This window comes from Cheilinus undulatus, linkage group 19 (genome assembly GCF_018320785.1).
Source record: "Cheilinus undulatus linkage group 19, ASM1832078v1, whole genome shotgun sequence".
Lineage (NCBI taxonomy): Eukaryota > Metazoa > Chordata > Actinopteri > Labriformes > Labridae > Cheilinus > Cheilinus undulatus.
In genome coordinates, this window is record NC_054883.1 from 24,996,152 (window position 1) to 25,019,321 (window position 23,170).

General features: G+C 39.8%; 1 protein-coding gene across 1 annotated transcript in view; it reads left to right on the forward strand.

Moving 5' to 3' along the window:
• Positions 1-23,170, forward strand: part of ctnnd2a (catenin (cadherin-associated protein), delta 2a) — a 395,533-nt gene that overhangs the window by 131,009 nt on the left and 241,354 nt on the right. The window contains exon 4 of the mRNA XM_041814718.1: positions 22,053-22,087. Coding sequence (XP_041670652.1) covers positions 22,053-22,087 — 35 coding nt within the window. The remainder of the gene's footprint in view (positions 1-22,052; positions 22,088-23,170) is intronic.

The window sequence follows — 23,170 nt, forward strand, 5'->3', positions numbered from 1 at the left end:
AAGGAGGAGCTGGGGTGGAGGAGGGTTGCAAGAGCAGCTTGCAGAAAGAGAGGCAGAGCATAGCCATTAAAGAGCAGTTTAAATAAGGCAGCATGAGAATGACTGGCCAATAGCATGCTTAAAGCAAATCGGCTGGCCGTCAGCTAATGAGGGCTTGCATTGGATCATCTGACAGGGGCAAAGCTTGACTCTGTGGCCTGCCTGAACTAATGCTTAACACTTAATTTTAATGGCTGACAAGGTAGATAGACAATCATTTCCAGGTTTTTGGGGATACCAATCCGATTCCAAGAGACCACTGGCTAAGCCCCTGGAATATCATTGGTACAGCTATTTCCTGCCAAAACTCAGCAGGGTGTTAGAAAACAAGCATGTTTGTTTTTGGATTGCCATTTTTTTCACCATGTTCAGTGTGGTCTTATTGAGATGTTTGTTTACAGAATTAGCATGGTAGCACCTTCTTGTGCTGAAACCATGAAGAAAAATACAGTCAAGCCCAAGCTTCATGTTCAAATGTGGGCCATTGATTTCTAAAATTTTCTGCAGACCAATCAAAATTGGACCATGGGCTGCATTTGGCCCCGGGGCCATAGTTTGCCACCTTTGCAATAAGATGACTGGTTAATTTCCGGGCATTTAGGAACAACAGCAACTCAGCCACAAAGCAGAAGACCACATGAAATGATAGAGCAGGATCAATGACTGCTAAGGCTCATGGGTAAAAATCCAAAATGCTCTGCCATAGCTGAAGAATTCTGAACTTCAACTGGCATTAATGTAAAACTGTGTGACTGGAGCTTCATGGAATTTCCATGGCTGAGCAGCTGCATGCAAGCCTCACATCACCAAGTCCAATACAAAGCATCAGATGGAGCGGTGTAAAGCACACCGACACTGGAGTGACCAGTCATGCTTCTCTGTTTGGCTGGTACTCAGATGGATGAGTGTGGGTTTGGAGGAATGCTTGGAGAATGTTTAGTTTAGTTTATTAGTTTATTTGACAGGGACCATGCAAAACAAAACTGTTAAGCAGGAGTTAGCTATAAAGCTAATTTACATCTGTGGTCCCCGGGCAGGAAGATGTAAAAATATATAATACAAATGATAAAAACAAACCTGCTAGCATTTAAAACAATAAAAACTCAATGACAGTCCATCACTAAAAACAACACATTTGAAATAACATTTCTTTGTCTTCAAGATTGATGCATTCAGACATTACCTGCCTGAGTCCACTGTTCCAACTGTGATTTTGGTGGAGAAGGGCTGATGGTATGGGACTGTTTTTCAGGCCCCTTATCTCCAGTGGAGGCCAATCTTAATGCTTCAACACTCCAAAATTTTGAATAAAATAAGCAGGAATTGAATAAAAATAAAATTAAATAAAATAAGAAATTAAAAAAATGATGAACCCGACCGATTCCAATACCCTTGGTGCTCAAGCCCAGATGAAAATGTCCATGTTGGATTTTTAGTCATGCTTTACCAAAACCTCTCCAAAGTGTCCATTTATATTTGACGATATATCAGAATAATATTTAATAATTGGTAAATTGATACTGTTACACCAAGTTACTTGGTCTGGTGTTTTCTAAATAAAAAGTCAGAACAATATAGCATAATTCACACAGATGTGTCAGTGTATTTTCATGTTATTCCTACCAGCTGTCTGATTCCTTTTAGTCGGTTGTCCAGGTTGACTGAAGCGTTCATGCAGCCCTGCTTCTGTTGCAGGTACAGTCTCACAGACTCACCTGTCAGCGGAGTTGTTTTGGTGGCAGTGGCTCCACTTCCACCTCTCAGACATGCTGTCACCTCAATCCAAGAAGGAGAGATAGAGAGGGGTGCTCCAAAAATACAGCTGCTTACTTCTGGCCTAAAGTGTGCCGAGATAACGCAGAGTAAACCTGCAGATAGCCAGCAAAGCCCTTGGTTGATTAACTGACAAAATACTGAGCCAAAACAGAGCGAAGGATCATATTGGTGCACTTGTTTTACTTCTTAGAGTCTACCAGGCAAGGAGAGGGTGAACTTTCTTGAATACACCACCCCTGTCAGATGTAAGAAAAAAATACCAAACACACAGTATGTTGCGGCAAAGATAATCAGCGTTTTTTAAGGTATTTTTATCGATACGCTTTTCAGTTAGCATGCTTTTGGGGCTAAATAAGGTCAGGAGTTGTTTGTTTTGCTGGTTGGACTCTAACCTTCATCTGATACCAGGATTACCAGGATTTGCTCTGATTTTCAGACTTCTATTTGACAGAGAAAGCAGGCAGCACATGAGTTTGATTTTCCTGTGTTTTTCTCACACTAAAAGGCTAGTTTTTGTTCCTGTGTATCTGTGAGCCGTTACTGCTTGACTTTGTTAGAATCTTGAGATTCTCCTCTTTCTGAAAATGTAATGCGGCAAAGTTTATTCAATATTTCATGCTTTTAATGAGTGTATGAGCTGCTTAAATTCAAATGGCCAGAATACATGTATTATGTCTCCATGGGGTCCCTAGGTGTCTTGGCACCAGGCAATCAGCTTCCTTTAAAAAATGGTAGAGTCTGCCTCTGTATTAGAGCAAAGGCTGCTCCTCTTTGGCATGGTGGTGGAATGAGGGTATTTATTATGCAGGGAAAGTGACGTAGTGAGGATTTTATTGAATCCCTGTTTATCTTTTGTTTTTTTATGCCACTAGTTTCTAACCAGTTCACCCAAGTAGTCTTCTAAGAGGTTTCAAGGACAACTGCAGCAACAGTTGGACATGCAAATCAACACAGACTAGCCATACAAACACCAAAATGGTCTGTTTAATGATACCGTTTTTTCCCTTTCATGCACATTTGCTGAATCAGAGCTGTATGTGCTCCAAGTTCTGCTGAAAATGCCTTGAACTCAATCATAAAACTCTGAGCGTGTGCATCATTGGTATGACACTACTTTTGACTCTGGTGCTAATTATTCAGAGGGAGGGCGTTTGTGTGTGTGAAGGCAGTTTTTAGTATGCATTAATGTGGGATTATTTTCTCTGCTTTTTGTCAGTTCAACAGAAATGATAGAAAAAAGTGTGTGTATTCACCCATAGAGAAAAAGACGTTCTGTTGACCACATGCTCCAAACGCTCGACAAGCTCTCAAACGCTCGACAGGCTTTTTATTATGCAGCGTCTGAGTGTTTGTGTGAGGGATCATGCATGCGTGATGCTCTGCCTGCCGTCTTGTATGCGTGTATTTTCCCGTGTTGGAGTGTGTGCTGACAGTGGGATCAGTGTTGGAGAAAGGGTTTCCATTTAACAGGATTAAAGTAAGCTGGTTTTCAAACTGCCAACTGTAATTTAGAAGAGTGATGGTGGAAAAAACTGTGATTAGACTGAAGATGATTCACAGTTAAACTGATTCATCTTAAAATTTGACACGACTGTGTTCTGTTATATTATGCCTCTTTTCTGATCAACACAGTTTACTAAAGTGACTATAGGAATTCCAGGATAGCTTGTTTCATGTCACAGAAGAGAGCTCTAGGTGGGGGGCAGGAAGTGATTCCTGCAGGGAGAGGTGCTCTCATAATGCCAGAGTTTGTCTGATTTTCTAGGAGTGTGACAAGAGACTGAACTCATGAGACGAGGTGAGATTATACTCTTCTTCTGTATTTTTTTTTTTAATTTGATAACAGTATATATAGAGGTGTAAATCACCAGTTTCATCAAGATATGATACGATATCGATTCTCAGAACAACGATTCGATATTTGCCGATATCACCAAGTCTGCCACGATTCGATTTTGATTTGATTAAATTTAGAGGCCTGCGATCAATATCAGACGATATTGTGAACCCATTTACCACCTGTTAATTTCACATAAAGGAAATAAAAACAACATTGACACATTTTGAGAATTTTATTTCCAAATGTTTAAGGCACTTACATAAAAAACATTCTTTAACAAAGTGAACAAGTGCTTGTGTTTCACTTTAAAGTGCGGCAGTTTTCAGTTTTAAAGGGATGCTTTTACATTTTGGCAAATTTGTCCATTGTCATAATTCCTATAGTCGTAGTAATAGGTTCATTACCTTCAGTTGTCGGTGCAAGCTGTTTTAAGATCTCCGCTGCCGAATTTGGACCTGCTGTGCCAACTCAATGTAAGCAGACGGTATTCCGGCTTTGCCTCATCAAACTCATCAAATACACAATCCAACAACTCCAAAACACTCTCGTGGGCAAGTTGTGACCTGTACATTCACCACGCTATGAAATAATCATGGAACATTACGAGACAGAGATGTTTTAAAGCTAAATGCAAAGCCGGAACTACACTCCAGACATGGCTGCTGCACTGTGTCACTCCACCCAGTGGTTTACTCAAGAAATAGTTCTGAGTATTTGCTTCATGTGTCGTAATGTTACATAATTATACGTTATTATTTCATAGCCTGGTAAACGTGCAGGTCACAACTTGTCCACGAGAGCGTTTTGGAGTTGTTGGATTGTGTATTTGATGAGTTTGATGAGGGAAAGCCAGAATACCGTCTGCTTATGTTGAATTTAGTTTTCAGCATTGTGACTTGCGGCTGGGTGGAAACTGTCATAACCAAGCACGTGGGGGCACTTTTAAACTTAAAGCATAAGGTAAAAATGGAGATGGATATCCATTATTATACTTTCAATCGATTTGACTGAATCATTGCTCAAACAATCAATCCGATATATCGATCCGGATTGATGAATCGTTACACCCCTAAGTATATATGACATGTATGAGTAGAGTTTTTTGATTTAAGTTAAGGACATTAAATGCAAAGGTTGCAGGTCCATTTTGAATGTGTCTTGTTCATGTATACCTTATGTCAAAAATCTATGCATGTTACATCCTCATTATGTCATTGCTACAATTCAAATGACAATAATAATTATAGAAGAAGTTAGATAAACCTGAACTGTCTTTATATTCAGAAAAATATTTTTAATCTTAGTATAAGGGACAATCGCATGGGCAATCTCCTGATCAACTGGTCTACTGCTCCATCTTTTTACAGCCTGTTAATCTCTCAAGACATTTTTTACCTCCATGAGAAATTTCATGACGTTTCAGTCTTGTGAGATCTCTCACACCCTTACTATTTACAGCTGTCAACTGTTAATTTTCCCATTCTTTGATTTGGGGAACAAACAACAACAACAACAACAACAACAACAAAAAACACTTTGAGCTACTTTCTGATTCCTGAAAGTAGTGACACAGCCTGAGGTAGAGAGACAACGCTTCTGTGTGGTCCTTTTCCACTGAGCAGTTTGGTTTGGTTTAGTCCCTTTTGGCACGGTAAACCTGATCTTGCTTGTGTCTCCACAGCTGATGTCTTTCTGGCATTGCAGATTGTGATGGGAAATTGGTCTTTTTTTAGAGATAGGGATTAATTTGCTCAACTCAGTAATAAAAGCAGTTTATTGATTCCCAAACCACTCTTCATTTTGGTACCATCTTGGTATTTTAAAAGGGTATTAAAGACAAAAGTGGGGGACATGAAACTGGATCTCAAAGGGAGCCAACTCCTACTTAATAAACACAGCACAAAAAGGAAGGAAATTAGTGTTTGGTAGATTATACTTTTGTTGTAACATTGCTTCATGACAGTAAATCTTATACTTGGAAAGCCTTTTTATTTCCTTTCGATAAAGAGCCACATTTGTAATGAACATGCATTAGTGGGATGAGCAGCAGAGCTGAGTATGTGGGTTGAACTATTCTTCTCTGCCAGTGCCAGACAGCTTGTTCTACCACTTACTTTTGATTGGTTGATGGGATGATTGAAGACTGAAGAAACAAGACATATCGGCTATTGAACAATTTATTTAACAAACAGGAGCCTCAGCAGCGTGAGGAAGAACCATACACAGCCACAACAGCCTGGCATCTCCTCCTCATGCTGGTCACCAGCCTGGTCACACACTGCTGTGGGATGACATCCCATTCTTCAACCAGCATTTGTCGCAAGTCAACCAGTGTGGTTATGTTGGTCACTCTGGCACCAACAGTATGCCCAAGCTGATCCCACAAGTGGGAGATATGGGATATGGGATTACCACTGGCTGCAGAATGTCATCTCCATATCTCTCTGCATTGAGATTGCCTCCAGTGATGACACGCCTCATTTTTCCTAAAAGCATCACACAGCCTCCACTAAAAGATGTTACTCCATCGGTGCAGCAATCAGTAGAGTGTTCTCCACGTCTTCTCCACACTTTGACTCTATGATCTAACTGCCGTAGGCAGAATCTGGACTCATCGCTGAACATAACCTTTCCCAACATGTTCAGGTTCCAGTGCACATATTGCAGACACCAGCACAAACAGGCCTGTTGGGGAAGGGCAGTCATGGCAGCTGAAAGAGACCGGAGTTTGGCTGCGGTCTGTTCCAGAATGTCTGGGCATCATCCTGCAAACCTTGACTGCAAATCTGTAGGCGAAAGCCTCGGAGTCATAAGTGCTGACAGGGTGGGGATGCAAGATGGATTCACCAGTGAGAAACAAGGAAACGGGCGTATCCATCCACATGAGAGTTTTTGATAAGATAAAATTGTTATGACAAAGAAATAATCTACCAAGCAAAAATTTACTTACTTTAAGTTTTGTTCATCAGTTTCTATAAGAGCTGGTTTTCGACAAACTAAGGGAGAAAGTCTCTGTCACCAGTTTTCCTTCAGTAATATTTGCTAGACACCACTAGCAGGGAATATGTTAATTATCAATCAAACATGTAAAATGAATTCATTTGACATGAATTGAAATTCATGAATTGAAATTGGTATGATCTGTTTGACCATTAATGTCGAGGTCCATTATTTGTCGGCATGACTATAATTAATAAAGACTTCCATCCTAGGTTTTGTCTATGGTTTATACACAGAAAATAAACATAAAGGGAGAAAGGTTTTGAGTAGACCTGTCCCCTTGAGGTGCTGTACCTCGGGGCCAAAGAATCAGTGCCTGAAGCAGCTGGAGAAGAAGATATTTCTTACATTCTGGGGGCTGGAGAATATGCTTTTCATGTGTGGTTGTGGTTTGGGTAAGGTTGCTCAGCTGCTCTGTTTTGAATGTATGCAGCCTTTTTTTCTCTAACTATAACTGTGTGAACCTCACAAACCATTAATATTTAGCGACAGTATGAAAAGGACAAAAATCGACTTAGACTCACAGCCTTTATTTTGCATCCTCATTACTCCTGCTTCTGACGTGAATGTTAAAGCCTTCAGCTGTTAAAAGGCAGGCATAAAGACAGGACAAATGATTGATTAGGTTCATTCATTCAAACATAAAGCAGTGCATACACTGTGCTGTGCAGAGCTGTGCTGTGCTGCACGGAGCACCATATACCCACAATGGCTTCATAGAGGATTTTGGATTAACACAATAAAGCTAGCCAGTTTATTTCTTGTGGGCCAGGGGCAGGATGTGGGGGCAGAGTCCTCCCAAGAGCCAGAACTGGAGGCTGTGATTACACTTTTCATTGTGACTTTTATCACCCGCTCTGGATGCTCCCAAATCGATTTTTGTTTGCATTGTAACCCAATGAGTCAGACGGTATCCTGGGTGCTGATAGTCACTCGATGATTTAAGACTGACATCCCCCAGATGAGTTCCTGCAGAGACTGGTAGTCTTCAGGTCTCAGATAATGTATGGGCACTGGAGGAGTCCGAGTGTGAATGTCAGTATTAAAATGATATTTTCACTTGAGAATATGTCCATAATAAGAAAACAGGCAGTTTTACTATGAATGGCACATTTGTCTCATGTTCAAATTGCATGCAAAAGTCTTGGATTCAGGAACTTTGCATTGCTCACGGCAGATATGAGAGATAGTTCAGTCACTAACACATCAGCTGGCCTTCTTGCGTGTCGTGTTTGTGTGTGAGAGAGGAAAGGAGCGAGAGAGCGCTCCTCTTAGATGGATACTGTTGAGTCACTGTGGGTGAAACGTGGTGATATATCGTGATAGCCTGACCGGCCAGCTCCTCTCCTACCAGTTAATTAAAACCTCTGCCCCAGGGCCCCACTGCATGTCACATCCCATCATTCTCATAAATCAATCATGCTTATAAATGTGTACATTCCCCCATGCTATATGCATGATTTTATTTAGGCATATTAACAACCTCATTGTTTTACACATCTACAGTACAGCATGTTATTTGTCTAACAGAGCTTTAACACGGCCATGTCACCCTCAAGTTAAACACTAGCTGTCTGTTGCATTAATTAGAATAAAAATGTGATGAATCATGGGTCAAATAATTCATTATATCCAGTACATGCCTATGTCACTGATTGAGAAAATCTCATCTTCATTAATGACTTTTACTGGGTTACTCACAACACACCTGAAAGTATAAATGCTGTCACATTAACTAGGGATCATAGATGTTGGTAAGTCATTTTGTCCATGCACTCCTTCATATTTCTTAGTGTAAAGCAGTGTTGAACAGTGTCTTTGAAAGAATATGCTATCTGAAGCTGTCCCCAGGCCTGCCCACACATTTTGCTGGATCCCTGATAAACCCGGAGAACGTGCCTCCTGAGTTGTGATGTATTGTTGATATAAGTGCATGTGTGTGAGATCAGGAGCATTGTTGTTAGCAACCTGGCTAACAGTCACTTCACTTTGGAGCTGAAAATTGTGTTGGATTTTTAAAGGGTTCTGATATTGAAATTGTTCATTTTTGCCCCTTTCAACCACTTTTTTGCCCACTTGTGCTGCTTTCATTCACAATTTTTCATCAATATTGAACAATTATGGCCCATTCTTGCCACTTTAAACTAATTATTGACACTTAAATCCATTTATGCACCTTTAAAAATCCCATTTCACTACAATTCCCCTGTATTTGCTGCTTAAAACCCATTTTTGCCACTTTTTTCCCCCACTTTACTGCCTTTAAACCTTTAAACCCTTTCCACCACTTGTTCTGAACGTTTTTGACAGTTTTAACTGCATTGCTCTATTTGTCATGCCAATTTTTGCCACTTCTAAACTCTTTAAATCATTTTTTCACAGTTTTTTGCGACTTTAAATCCATGTTTGCCATTTTCTGCCTATTTTTGCCTCTGTTCACACATTATTGCCACTTTTAACCAATCCTGCTACTTTAAAAATCTAATTTCACCACCTTTTAACCCATGTTTACACCAAAGTTTACCATTTTAATCGCATTTTACTTGTCGCAATCCCCATTTTTTCACCAATTTGACCCCTTTTCACAGTTGTTTTCTGCTTGTTTTTGCTATTGATAGTCAATTTTTGCCACTTTCTTCCTATTTTTGTCTCGGTTCACACATTTTTGCCAATTTGAAGCCATTTCTGCTCCTTTTAAAATCAGATTTTTTTTTACCTCCTTTCCATGTGTTTTTGCCACTTTTAATCCATTTTAATTCTTTTTTAAAGAAAAGGGGTTTAGATTTTGAATAAATAAATGAATGGACTGTGATTTTGCTGACTTCTAATCCCCCTGTTAGGCTTGGCCCAGGAAAGCTCTCGCCTTTATTCCCCTTTATGGGCGGCCTTGATGGTTTCAGACTGGTGCATTCTTTTAAATACTCAATCTAAATTAGCGTAAATCAATCCTAAAGGTCAACATCATAAAATACCTCTCTTTGACCTCATTTGATTTAGTATCGGTTCACTGGGCAGGATTCTTTTTCAGGTTTAAAATGGAATAAAAAGAAATGTTTAAAAATGTAAATACTTAAAGTTGAACACGATATAAAATCTGATTAATGGTGATTAACAATCCAGACTCAGCCATTAATCACATTTTTAAAGAATTATTTAAATCATGTTCATTTTACACAACTGAAAATTCAAAATGTCAAAGATTATTTTCCCTTTCAAACTGAGCCTGGATAAATCAAACATCTTAAGAGTAATTAAATGTTTTCTTAGCGAACATTTACTCATCTTTCCTCTGATATGACATGTTGCATATCATGCTTTAATCGTATAATTATCCCAGCATGCACTTGTATTTTTTATATAATCGCTCTGCTCTCCAAGTGATCTCCCCTGAATCATGAATATTGACAGTATGAAGCTCATGTTGAGCCGTTATGCTGATCACACAGTCAAGCAGCGACAGTTGGTATGTGGTGTGAGATTACAGCGTGCCTGTGTGTGTGTGTGCGTGTGTGTGAAGGCTTGTAGTATTGGTAATTGGTCTCATGGGGGCCTCAAAGAAAGAGACAGTGTTAGGCGAATAACCTCTCCCCCTGTTGCATGAAGACACACATACTGAACACACACACTAATATATCCCTCCAGTGGAGTGGAAGCTGCTGAGAGTGACTCTGAGACTCCCACTAAATCATTGGCTAGATTATCCTCTGGGGGATGAGTGATTTAAACCGTTGACTGCTCCAGCCCCCAAAGCTCTGAGATGTCCTATCCACCCATGACATCACACTACTGCCCTTCAGTGTGAATCTGGGAGCCTCTGTGTTGTATCAATGTGTGTTTATGGGATCAGAGGGGCTGATGAGCTGCAGGAGATGGCAATGTACTTGGCAGACGAGGCACAGACGGTGGGGAGATTTAGCCTGTAAAAGGAAAATGACAAAGGCAATCACCTGATTGCACTAATAAATGTTTGCACATTGAAACCAGGACAGTCCTGCATGTTTCACATCATTAGGAAGCTAAACAAGAGATGTCAACGCTAGGCCTATGCAACATCTGCACTATCACCCGTTAAGCCAAATGTGTGTGTGTGCAAGGCGGTCCATAAGGGGGGATAAAGGGGAGAGCTTTCTGGTGCCAAGCCAAACTGGAGGCCATGAAGTTGAGGAAAATAATAGTCTATTGTAAAGTAAATCAGTGATAACCATATTTCATTTTTAACCTGAATGATAATCACTCTTATCAAACATGGGAAAAATATGGCAAAATGGGTTAAAAGTTGCAAAAATGGTAAGAATAAAGAGAAATGAATGGGCAAAATGGGATTTTCGCCTAAAAAATGGTGAAAAGTGGCAAGAAGTGTTTTAAATGCAGCAAAAAGTGGCGAAAAGCAGCTAAAGTAGGCAAAAGTTGCAAAAAGATGCTGCAGAAATGGGCAAAAACAGACAAAATGTGGGTAAAAAAGTGGCAAAGATGTATAAAAAGGGCAAAAAATGGAACAAAAACCCAGAAAAAGAGCACAGAGGGGCAAAAAATAATGCAAAAATGGGCTTTTCAACTTTAAAAATAGTTGCAAAGTGTCAAAAAACATTGACAGAAAGGAACAAGAAATGTGAGGAAAATGGCAAAAATGGATGAAAAGCCGCAGAAATGGGTTAAATGCAACAAAAACTTGCAGAAAGGGACATAAAGTGGCAAAAAGAAGTTAAAGTAGGCAAAAAGATTTTGCAGAAATGGCCAAAAAGTGGCAGGAAATTAAAAAAAAAAAAGTGACGAAAATGGATGGAAAGCAGCAAGAAGTGGCAAAAATTGACCAAAAGTGGCAAAAAAAATGGGCTAAAAAATGGCTGAAATATTCAAAACAATGTACACATATAAACAAAAAGTGGCAAAAATGAGCATAAAGTAGTAAAATGGGGTAAAAGTAGCAAAAAGATATGTCAATAATTGAAAAGAAGCGGTGAAATTGATGAAAAAGTACCAGAATCCACAACATCAGAACCCACTAATAGCTTTATACACTTTTCAGCTCCAAAATAAGAGATCTTAGCCAGGATGCAAACACCAGTGCTACTGATCCAACACAAAGGCATTTATATCATCAACCAATCACAATTAGGGAAGACATTCTCAGGGTTCGACAGGGGCCTAGCCAACTCTGTGGGTAGCCCTGTGTCTGTGGTACCCTCACCCCTTTGTGGTGTCTGAGAAGTGTCATAATCATGTTATCATTTAGTTGGAAGGGCAGGAAAACACTCCCATAATTTACTGCCACCCTTGACGTCTTTTGGTGTCATGAACTGTTAGAGGGAACTTTTTCCAACTCAGTCACAAGTCAATGTAAAACTTTTTCCTTTTCCTCAGTCTGGTACCAAACTGGAGCTGCAGTAAAGCTTTTAATCTCTCTTTCAGAAACATGTCATGGCAGTCTTCTTGCAGTAAGCCTTGTTAGATGGGTATAAATATTAGACAGCTCTTATCTGTGTGGAGTACAATAATACAGGGCACACCCGGTGTCAGGCCACCCGTCCCTGGTGAATTATGCATGGATGTATTCTGTCATTATCTGTGCCAGTGCAAAACAGCGATAGCACACCTATCATAATAACCATAATAGCTGGCTGATTTAGACACACAGCAGATATTTCTGAGCTCAACCGACGGGGCTCCAGGATTTCTGTGAATGTGTACGCACACAGACTAGGAACTGTGTGATGTGGGCTCAGACACAGTTCTGAACGTTTCAGTCTGATGGCATGTATGTGTGCTCTCTGTCATATAGGGGGCTCTCTAAAAGATCTCTGATACTTGAAACTGTTCAGACAAAGGTGTCAATATTTAACTAGAACTTCCTTGCAGTCATTTGCCTCTGTGAGGTTTACACCTGCTGGATAGTAAAAGTACAGAGGGGGTCAAGAATGAGGGCTGTGGTTGCATGACTGTTAGACTGTTGTTGGTGTAAGTGCAAATTCTGTCATAAATTTTGGATTACAAAGGTTGTTCAATGAATGAGGGTCAAATTAATGCATATAAAAAAAAATAATAATAATGATCATAATAATAAACTTTATTTATATAGCACCTTTAAAAACAGATGTTTACAAAGTGCTTTAACAGACATGACAGCAACAAGAACTCAGGGATTCACAAAAAAACAAAGAACAAATTAGCAATAAACCTGACAGAAAAGTCTTGGTAGTCAAACAGGAAACATAACGAACTGAGACACAAAAAAATACGAAAACTACACAGCTAAAAGGAACGGGAAGTTCAGAGATGATCCTGAGGGCATTTAAAATACTAAAAGATGAAATTATCCAGGAAGAGACAGTGTGATAAGAAATGAACATAAAACTGTATACATACAGTTAAGACGACAACATCACATCATTAGCAATAAAACAAAAATGAGAAGATTAAAAGCAGAAAGAAAAGAAGGAATGGGTAAAATATTAAAAATAGAGGATCCTGAGGTTGCAATGTATGTAAAGGTCAAGGATTAAAAGGGGTAAGAACAGCAAAATGAGTAAAAGAGTGAAAATAAAAATAGGTTAAAGGAAGTGTCACATAAAAGCAATTCTATAAAAGTGACTTTTAAGGAGTGATTTAAAAGATGTTACTGAATCTGCTAGCCTTATCTCCTCGGGCAGGTTGTTCCAAAGTCGAGGGGCCCTGATAGCAAAGGCCCTGTCTCCTTTAGTTTTGAGTCTCGAGGATCTAAGGCTGCGTGAAGGCTCATAAGGGGTCAGCATCTCAGTGATATAACCTGGGGCTAAACCCCTGAGAGCTTTAAAAGTGATCAGTAAAATCTTAAAATCAATTCTAAAAGTGACAGGAAGCCAGTGGAGGGAAGCAAGGATAGGTGTGATGTGATGCCGTCTGTTAAAACCAGTTAAAAGCCTAGCTGCTGTGTTCTGGACCAGTTGGAGGTGGGACAGGGATTTTTTGGAGATGCTGGAGAGAAGGGAGTTACAGTAGTCCAAGCGAGAGAATATGAGGGTGTGTATGATTTTTTCTAGATCAGCAGGGGGCAGGATGGGTTTAATTTTTGAGATTGTTCTAATGTGGAAGAAGCAGGACTGTACAACTGTTTTGATGTGGTTTTCAAAGGTGAGGTTAGTGTCAAAGGTAACTCCTAGGTTTCTAGCTGTGGTGGTGATGTTCGAGGACAGTGGACCGAGGGAGCTTTGGATCTGAGGAATCTGTGGGTTTGGGTGGTTGAATAAAATCACTTTGGATTTTGAGTCATTTAATTGTAAAAAACTTTGGGCCATCCAACATTTGATATCTTTCAGACAGTTAAAAACAGCAGCTAGGCTAGTAAAATCGCCAGGTCTCAGCGGAACGTATATCTGTGTGTCATCAGCATAAAAAAAAGGAAGGAATAAAACCAACTCAGTGCAGATCCCTTGAAAAATGTCCTTAAACCTCTAAAATCAAAATCCCTCTCACAAGACTGGAGGTTCCAGTGTTATCCCTGAGTCAGGGTGAACAATTGTGCAAAGTTTGGAAAATCCCCCCAAAGCATTCCTGGGATATGAACACAAGGCGTAATAACCTTGAGCTTAGACCTCCTAAATCATTCCTTGGGTGAGAGGGAACACACCCAAACAAATTCCCTGAATTTGTTTCCCTGCATAAAAATTTCCCCCCAAAATTTCCAAACATGCAACAATAAATTTCCCAAAAATACCTTAGAATATCAGAGCATATTTCTCAACACATTCTAATCAAATTCCCTAAATTTTAATGAACATTTTTGAAAATTTCAAAGGATTCCCTCTCTCCAGAGTCCCAATCAATTTTTAAAAATTAGAAATAACTTCCCCTTAATTTTCATGAAAGTGCCTAAAAATGTCAAAGCAAATGACCCCATCCAAATAAGTGTCCAAGATTACCATGAAAATGCCCAAAAAATTAAAAGTAAATTTACCCCAATAAAATTCTAATGAAACTCGCAAACATCTGCACAAAATTTTCCTTACAAGAATTTGAAAAACACCAGTAAATTCTACAGAATTTCCATGAAAACAAACAAAAAAAAGTCATTGAAAATTCTCCCAAAATTTAAAGCAAAATTACTTAAATTTTTATGGACAATCTAGAAAAATATCCAAAACATTTTAACAACAGAATTTACAACTATGATGTAGGAAAGATATATGAGTTTGGGTGAATGAACTCAGGTGATTGCAGCGACCACAAGAAGAAACGTCCGGTTACAATCATAAAAATTAAAACTATTAAAATGATTGGAAGTAAAATATGTATGTAACCTAGGAGTGGTGTTTTAAATTAATATGTACATTTCAGTGAACATTTTTTTCATTTATTGTAGCTCTAATTTTTCCTGAATTGTATTTTCTTTCTCCTGCAGACATAAATAAATAAATAAATAAATAAATAAATAAATAAATAAATAAATAAATAAATACATGTCTGCTGTGTGATCTACACATGTAGAGAAATCTACATGTGCAAGTGTGTGTGAATTAAGATTAAGAGCAAACATTCCAGTCCAGTACTAGTCCTCATACATGGGAATAAAACCTGCTAAAACATACTGACATAAAGCCAGAATTGTTGAGTACAATTAATAGACTTGAAGTATAATTGAACACATCATTGTAGGCTAACTGTGAGAATGCGTAGGACTTGAAAGCAGATGAGTGGGGGAATAGAAAGCTGCAGAGAGTTTAAATATCTCAGCTGCATTTGTCAGTAGCTGGCTGCATTGTTTCCTCTTTTTGAGGAATCTGAGTTTTTGTTGCAGCTGTCAGTATTCAGGCATTAGAAGTCATTTCACTGAACGCTTTGACTAGACTCTTCTCTCCGAGCTGACTGTTGAACTGTCATTCAGCTGTCACATCCACAAAAGTTTGTCCTCTGCTGTGTTGTGAGCACAATAGATGGTTTTGTGAATAGAGTATCAGAGAGCTCCTGTCTGGGTGTACGCACTCACAAATACTCAAACACATATATACATACATAATGTGAAAATAGCCTACATCAAGGGTGAGGAACTCATGGCGTGGGGGGCATATGCGGTCCCCTTACAAACTCAGTGTAGGAATAGAGGACAAGTGCAACATTTTCCTCTGCAAGACATTCACCCAGGCAGAACTTTATTTCATTTGAACACAGAATAGATAAAAAACTACAATGACAGCAGATTCATCACTATCAGTAGAGAATTTCACACTTTTAGAGTTTATTTTCATCTTGTACAAATATTTTCCAAGTTCTTTTTTAAAACACAATTTACTGTTGGACCTTCTCAGAGAAAATTTATTCCACTGAATGGAAGCCCTGATCAGAACAGTTTTCAGCACATGTCCTCGGCACAGGAACTCCATCATGACAATGCATGACCTGCCAGGTAGAATGACTGTGTTCGCTATTAACATACGAGATCAACGTGTTAAGGTATTTTGGCTTTGCTGTAGTTCTTATGCAATGAAAAAAGACTGAGAGATTTATAAATAGTCTTTCCTCAACTTCTTAGCCATGAACGAGCTTCATGCATACGACTGATGCTCGATCTTGCTGAACAGTGCAGAGCTAAGCGTGCAGCTTTGTGCTGCAAATGTTGGTGCAGATCTTTCCTAAATGCACAACCAGATGACAGAACAGTAATCAAGATGACATAAAAGCATTGATTGAATTACCTTTATGATTGAAGTATTTCTCATGAAGACAAGACCAGATTAGCTGCTCACACCGAGAGGCTTGACTTCATGAACCTGCTCCAAATCAGCACCATTCATGTTCAGAGACAGGCAACTTGTTTTTAATGCATGATTAGAGCCAAGGGTTATGCACTTTATTTTGTCTCTATCTCAAAACAGCCTTTTATTGATCAGCCAGTTTTGCAGATCCCTTTTCACCTGACATACCAGATGGACTTTTCCATATCTCTCCTGCATGGAATTATTTCACATTTATCTGGAAAAGCTCCCATAGAAAGCGTCAGGGACGGGCAGGTCTCCTCTTTGATTGGAGGAACTTTCCATCTGTCACATTCTAGATGGGCCAGTCAGAGCGACAAAACATAATTAGCTTGTATGCATCAGCTCTCCTTAGCAGATGTGCTACCACTGCTGCAGTTGTGAGTGGTGGAGCTCTTCGGCTTCATAAATTCATGCCAAGGCTGATTGGGAGACGTACATAAACATCTTTTCTCCCAAGACAAGCTTTTGGTCTGACTCTTGGTTCTTGTTTCAAAAGAAGATGTGCTCCAGTTCTGATAAAACTGCTGCTATGTAGCTATATCTGAGCATCTTAGCTAATCACGACACTGGAGGAAGCCATGGCAATCAGCTAGTATAACTAAACCCTGCCCATCGCTAACACCTTGTTTTACAAACACTGATTGGTCTGAACAGCATACTGCTTTGCAAGGTTAGATGTTAGGTTAGATTGTATATATTGTTGAATCATCTGTGCACGTTGTTATTGAGGATCTATTTAACATGAAGGGTAACTCTTTATTAAAATTAGAGAACAGATGAGGACCAAGGCAGCTACCAACAGGCTACCAACAGGAACAGGCCCTCTTGGGAGCCAGAGTTGCCGACTGCTGTCCTACATGCACCCACAATGACCAAACAGCCATTGAAACTGGCTCTGTGCACAGTTTCCAGCTGGTTGTCTTCACTGTAGGAAACATGCTTGTGTGTGTGCCATGTGAGAACAAACTGTGGATGAGTGCACGGTGTACACGCATACTCATACCCACACCAATCCTCGCTGACAGCCTTATCAGGACGGCCAAGTGTTCTTAAGTGCTACTATCTGTGAAGGGAGGCAGCTGGAGGATTTGAGCAGAACTGTGTGTGGCAGTTTGTAACTCTTTCAGAGTAATGCTCTCCAAAGCTGAGGACTAATGACTCATGAAGGAAGTGGCTGCCGGGATTCCTGTCTGGATGGCTACACTATTTTAAACACATTAAAGACATGTTTACCTGCTTTTATTGGTGAATCAAAAATGTCACCTTCAAAAACGTTTCCTCTCCAGTACAGGATTACACTTGAAGGAGCAGTTTTAACCACACCTAAGCATGCATGTGACACATACTGTAATCTCGCATGAATGCAGGGCCAGTCTGAGTCATGGGGAGGCCCCAGGTAAAGAGTAATATGAGGTCTCTCTCCATTTTGCTCACAGCAAACATTGCTAGTGAAATAAATATTTTGAAGCATCTCAGTTACACTTTGAGTCTCCACTCTCCCCAGAGACATTATCTCTGCAGAGGAAAGCCCTATTTTTATTCCAGGGTAAACATTTTTGCATCCTGCGTAGAGTTTGTGGGTATGCTGACGTGGATTGGGAACAGTAGAGGACGCTGTGTGTTGAGCTAAGCTGTGGAGAGAGGAGCAGTGAATTTAAAATGTGTGTTAAAACAGGCTCAGGAGCTGCCTCCCTGGTGTTGTAACACTGCAGAATAGAGTGCAGTGTTGTGGAATAATTTCATTCTTTTTACATCCCTCTCCCCAGTTTATCAGTGTCTTGGAAAAAGTTCTGTCTTTCTTTGATACCTCACTCTTTCCTTCTGAAGAAGTTACCCAGAAACAGGATGTTTAGCATTGCTGAGGCATGATGGGAAAATTCCAGCACCACATGGTTAACTTTCTCCTTCTCCAGAGATGTCTCTGAAGTTATGAGTGTGAATTATCGCAGTGTGACAAAAACACACAACCAGATTTAGATTTTGCATGAGGTGCAAAAATATTTCTCTAAAACGCTGTTGTCAATTATTCTATTTAATACAGCATCCCAGAGGCACCTGGCTGCACACATTAGACATCCATAATTGCATGCACACTCAGGCATCCTTAGTCTAAAGCCCAACTGAACATATCCAATCGGCAATCTGAAAGCATCCAGGCTCCCAAAATGCTTTGCATGTAGCATATGACAATGCAAGAGGTGCACGCTGGATTGCGTTGGCACTTTTAGAACAGCCTTTCTCCTTCAGTGTGCAAAATTCATTCATAAATGGACAATGGTAGTTTACTTATTCGTTCATACATATAATTGAGCACGGTTTATATTGAAAAGACTGAGGCTGTAGCATGCACTCACCTACAGATGTCAAGGTGCGCTTGCATTTCTGGATGCCTGATCTCTGCAGCCAGGCTTTCTTGCAGCATCCTGTTCATACTGATAAAGTGAGATCAGATGTGTGACGATCTTTAAGCCATTCAGAGAACAAGTGAGCAACTTTCTCAACAGAGAAAAAGGTCTATAATGTCATAATTTCAGGTAAGGATACAAAGGGAAATTTCTCCTTAAGAAACCCAAAAACTTATGCTGGAGAGACAGATAATGCAATTGTAGTGCAGTTTAAATGGTGGAAAAAGGGTCTAGATAATTTACTTAAGAATAACACTGCACATTGTAGTGAAACAGCGTTTATAGTATAGAAAGGCTGATTTTGTGCTGCAAAGTGTGGTGGCTCCACCGCTGACTTCTTCCCAGTTGATTCTGGGCTGAGGCTCTTCGGTACCTGTATGGACTGGATAACAGAGCATCTAATGGGGGCAGCGAACCGTGGACTGTCATTTTGCGATCACTGATCTGCGCTGCCAGTGGCGCAGTGGTTAGCATTGTTGCCTCACAGCTTCCTGGTCAGGGCCTTTCTGTGCAGTTTGCATGTTCTCTCCATGCATGCGTGGGTACTCAAGCTCCCTCCCACCACCAAAAACATGCTCATTAGGTTAATTGGTGACTCTGAATTGGCTGTAGGTGTGAATGTGAGCTTGCCTGGTTGTCCGTCTCTATATGTCAGCCCTGTGATTGACCAGTCCAGGGTGTACCCCGCCTCTCACCCAATGATGGATGGATGATCTGGACTTTGCTGATGATGCTGTGACCTTTGTGGAGACAGTACTTGTCCTTGTGGGGGCTCTTAACATTCTGAGTGAGGAGGCTGAAGCATTGGGAATGCACGTTTCCTGGGTCCAAACAAAGATCCAGACATTTGGAGACATATTGGATGCTGCCATCAAATCTGTGTCTGTGAATGGTGAGAGCGTGGAAGTTGTAGAGCCATTCACCTACCTTGGCAGAGGAACCCATAAACAATCAGGCACAGTCACATTTATTGGTAATATAGAGTCACCAGTTAACCTCACAAGCACATTTGTTGGAGAAGGATCTTGAGAGAACCCAGCATGCGTTGGGAGTATATGCAAAGTTCGAGAAAGGCTCAGTTTGAGAATTGAACCAGGAACCTTCTTGCTGCAATGCACCACCATGCAAACCATGGCGTCTACAGCCACTGTAAGACAAGAGAGCTGTGATTTTATTCCCTTTCATTCTCTTCTCTTACAGGAGAGTATTAACCACTGCATTCACTATCAGACATTTATTTTCCTGAAGTAGGGCATTGTATTTTGAATAAAATCTTTTCCAACCGGTTAAATCAAACATTGGAAACTGTTCTGAAAACTTCCACCACTTAAAGGCCGCTACTATCTTAGCAAACCAGACAGATGGAGGCTGAACACACCTAATTATATTCAGCAAACCTGCACACAAGAACTTAACACACAATCTTTTTAACAAAAGAGAACAGGCATAGAAAAGCAGGATCCAGAGTCTTTTAATGGGACGGATGCAGCAGCCAGACAGTTGTTCTCATGGTGTAGATGAAGTCAATGAAAGAGTCTATATATATCAGTTAGTCTGTCTGTGTCAGCATTGATCACACGGCAGGTTGCTCAATACTCGTCTCTAACTTTCCCTCTCTGTCTGTCTGTTTCCTTCGGCCTCGCTTTGTCTTTTTGTCTCAGTGGAGCCTCCATCAATCACTGATCAATAACAGCCATCACGTATTTGTGTTTGTGAGTTTGTGCTTAACAAAGAAACAACTGTTTCTAGAGTGCACAGGGTTGACAGGTAACAGAATGGTTATTCTGTTTTAAGTTGGAAGGCTGCAACAAACATTTATTTTAGACCTTAGGAGTCCGCGATTATGCTGGTGTGACGTCATCATGTGCTATTTTTGTCATGTGATAGCAGGAAAAACAAAGTGACATTTTGTACTGCAATCACTTAGCATATTTCTTTAACTCTCTTTCAGTTTTTGTTTGACGTCAGTTGGTCAAGTAAAACAGGAAATATGCTAAAAACTTTTAGAATATCTAAAAGTTTTACTCTTTTAGTTGATTTTCATCAATAAACTTGATGCACCGGTACATTTTAACACATTTTCCTAGCCTCTGTCTTTAGGGTTTGGTATGATGCACACAGACCCTCGTTACTGAGTCTGTCCTTAGCTCATTTAAGTCTGTTGTGGCGTTGGATCATCACCTCTGTTACTATCATTCAATAATGCAGTGATTTTAATAATGCAAAATGTAAAATCTCCTTTTAACATGTCTTTTTTTTTTACACACTTATTTGGTGTATAGTTGTTGTAATACTGCTTGGTTGTTCAAAACCAGAACACATACCTAGGCATTCCTGGAACAAATAAATTACACATTTACTCTAAAATGCTTGTGTGTTTCTGCAGCATAGATTTCAGCTTTATTTGCCTTATTCACAGTTGTTGATTAAAGCAATCTGCTGTAGCAAATCAAACATGTTTGCACCTGTTATTAGGCATTTTTACTCCAGCTTATCCAAAATATTTACATGTGAAATAAAGGCAGATTTACATTGTGATATTGTGAGTTTTAAGATGATATTGTGGCTATCTTAATCAGTGATAGGATCAAAAAATACTAGCACAAATTGGTGCAAACGTGTTTTTGTATAGTCAAAATAATCATGCATGGTTGTTCAAATTTCCAAGGTGCACCAGTGTGCCTAGCCACACCATTCGAGAACCACTGCACTAATGCATACATAAATAAACACAGACAGACATTTTTTTTCTGTCTGCAGCACAAACACCTCCTCTCTCCTGGTATTTTGACAGATATATAGCAAAGAGTAGGGGACATATATTGGTTATTGAATGCTTAGCAGCACCCCATTAACATTTTAATTCTGTCGTGAAAGGCTCCATTCCTTTTTATCACCAAAGATTGAAGATCTGCATGTTGCCATTGTATCAGAAAATGGCTCTGATCAACATTTATCCTTCTGTTATATTATTATCAAAATTAAAATACTCAATTCAACTGTCTGATTGCAACATTAACAGCTTTGTACCTATTCAGTTGCTGCCAGTGGTTGTTCTATTTTTTTCTTAAATACGGGATGTGTTGTTAAAATGTTGGAATTAAAGGGCTAGTTTTATTTTACTTCCTATTATTTTGATATTCTCTGTTGATGCTTTTTTGAAATTTGAACTAAATTCCTCTGCTCTTCCACTTTGTTCGGTGCTTCTGTTGTTTTTGTGTTGTTGCTGAAGTTTCTGGTACTAACTACATCCTTCTTTTGCAGTTCGACAGATGAGCAGTTTCGCTGGAATGCTCAAGGTAAATTTGATTTTTTTAAATTCATACAGACGTATTCATACATGCATGTTCACCTCAGCCTTACATGCCTTCATTCTAGTTTTTAAAGTCTTTAGTTGTTTTTAACATGTTGGGTTTCCCATCTTACTTTCACTGACAGACTTTCAGGTTGTAGCATTTACACAACATACCTTAAAGGTCACATATTATGCAAAATACACTTTTTCAGGCTTTTCTAGCAAAAATATGTGACCCTGGTCAGTCCACAGTCCCCCCAAGAATCAGAAAAATCCATTCCCTCCCCCCTCTCTTTCTCCACCTTTCAGAAAATATGTGCTGCCGTTTTTGGATTTTCCCCTCATGACCTCATGTGGGGAGTTAGCTCCGCCCCCAGGTTCAGTTGGCTCTTCCCACTTGAAAGAAGGTTCCGCCCTCCTCTCCTGAACCTCCTCTCGGCTGTCGGCTGAGAAGAGGTTCAGGAGTGCCACATCCATTAAGCCACATCCATTTCTTGAGAGGGGGCAGAGCCATGGGGCGGAGTCAGACAGCTCGTTAACATTTAAAGCTACAGACACAGAAACGACTCATTCTGAGCAGGGCTAAAACGAGGGGTTTATACTAGTATACATGCACAAATCCAATACTGGAGTGTTTTTTTCAGCAACAAACTTAACGGGCATGTTTCGGGGACCTATGAGACAAATTTAAACTTATCTTAAAGGGGTAAAATATGTGACCTTGTGACCTTTAAATCCTGCAGATCCAAACAGCTGATCAGACACACTAAGGCGGAAGAGCACGGTAGCCGAAGCTTGCATTGCAAAATAGTGCCAAACATGGCAGCTTTCTGGGTGAAAAATGAAACACTACAAAAATGATTGATATAGCGTTAAATTGAGCTAGCATTGTTTTTTTTGGCCCATTTTTACCTTAATCTCGATAAATGATGCAGAATAATTATACATGTTAACGGCGCTGTTTAGCCTAGCTTCTGAAAGCGATTTGTTATTATTTAAGAGGAAACTCTCACTGAAACCTCTGGAGGCTAAAGGCTCGACTAACACCAAGTACCTGATACAGCCCAACTTAACAAATCCAAAATAT